At 37.1% G+C, this 1,766-nt stretch overlaps 1 protein-coding gene across 1 annotated transcript in view; it reads left to right on the top strand.

Moving 5' to 3' along the window:
* Window positions 1-1,069, top strand: part of LOC106818921 (inner centromere protein-like) — a 5,524-nt gene extending 4,455 nt beyond the window's left edge. The window contains exon 4 of the mRNA XM_014823589.1: window positions 959-1,069. Within this exon, the coding sequence (XP_014679075.1) occupies window positions 959-1,069 (111 nt within the window). The remainder of the gene's footprint in view (window positions 1-958) is intronic.
* The last annotated feature ends 697 nt before the right edge of the window (window positions 1,070-1,766 follow it).

Raw genomic sequence — 1,766 nt, 5'->3', positions numbered from 1 at the left:
TTAATGCATGAATGAATTAATTAATTGGATCCGGATCACCGCCAAAATGTAATCAATTCTAAGTTACCCCATTTCTGACCTATCCTGAAAATTTTATTAATGAATTAATTAGTTAATTAATTAATTTGATCCAGATCACCACCAAAATGCAATCAATTCTAAGTTACCCGATTTCTAACCTATCCTAAAAATTTTATTAATTAATGAATGAATGAATTAATTAATTGGATCCGGATCACCGCCAAAATCTCATCAATTCTAAGTTAGCCCATTTCAGACGTATCCTGAAAATTTGATGACAATCCGCCCATAACTTTTCCAGTTAGGCTGTACACAAACCCACAAACCCACAAACACACAAACCAACAAACACACGCCGGTGAAAACATAACCTCTGCCAAGCCCCTGGCGGAGGTAAAAATAATGATAATAATGAAGAAGAATAGTAAGGTTATCTTTTATCAATATATTTGTATTTTTTTGAATTTTCTGTGTACATCTTTATGATGCTTGTTTTATCAATATATTTGTATTTTTATGAATTTTCTGTGTACATGTTTTGAAGCAGTGCCATACACTGTAGTCATGAAGAGGGTAGAAATATTACTATACTATATTATTGGTAATTAATTATATGCATAAGTATGTAATCATCTGTTGTCACATCCAGTTGAATGATACTGTCAAGAAATGTTTTAATGATACTGCTAAGATAAATCACTCATCTAGCATTTTTACTGTTTAATTCCGGAAATATAATGAAGAAAAAAAGCTGGTATTAGACTATTAGTAAAGCGCCACGTTGTTCCCACTCCCAATAACTAACTTCAATGATCAATTATTTATTTTCCTAATCGGTTATCTAATCAGTGGCTGCAAATCATCATTACCTTTCGATTATAATCGATTATGTGGACATGAGCAGAGCCTCATGAGCACGTGTGTTTATTCGGTGCAGGACGACATGGCTCGCGTGATGGTGGAATACCCAGAGACCTGTGCTGTTCTTGTGAGAAGACATGGCATCTACGTTTGGGGCGACACCTGGCAGCAGGCGAAAACGATGTGAGTGTATATCATCATTCGGGTTTGTCGGCTTTCCCACAAACGGCGCGTCCTGGTGATGATGTGCGCGAGAGTGTTGAGCGTGTATTGCTCGTAGACTTACATAGCTCGTAGACTTAATAGCTCGTAGACTTACATAGCTCGTAGACTTACATAGCTCGTAGAATTACATAGCTCGTAGACTNAGCATCATGGTAGGAAAAGCCATCACTGTGCCGAAATTGGAGGTCACAGGTCAAAGGTCAATGGGGAACAGGGCATATTTTAGACATTTTCTGAGGACATGGACTGACGGAGCGATTGAAAAACTTTTTTGTTTCAGCGGTGACCTAGCATTTTTATAGCTTTATTGAAAGGACCATGAAATGTAATTTCTGCTGACATGCGAAGAGTAAGTGTCGGATAACCTTTTTACCCTCAAGAGGCGGGTTAAACATGGATTTCTTTACTGTTAGAAAGAATTTGACTGCCGGAATTGCTAGTAGAATCTATACATGCCTGGATGTATGAGGCTACAATTAATGTCACAGTAAAATTTCAAAAGCTAAATTTGCTTGAAGAAAGTTTATGCTCCTTAAATCGTATAATTTCTATGGCATTCTGTAATGTCAGTGCGTTACATGTAACTTAATTATGCCACTGCCAGTGCGTGTGGTTTTGATAGTACGGTGTAGTTTTTGCCTGCGTTAATTAGTTACAGG

This window comes from Priapulus caudatus, unplaced genomic scaffold (genome assembly GCF_000485595.1).
Source record: "Priapulus caudatus unplaced genomic scaffold, Priapulus_caudatus-5.0.1 Scaffold2648, whole genome shotgun sequence".
Lineage (NCBI taxonomy): Eukaryota > Metazoa > Priapulida > Priapulimorpha > Priapulimorphida > Priapulidae > Priapulus > Priapulus caudatus.
This window is presented reverse-complemented; position numbering and strand designations above follow the sequence as displayed.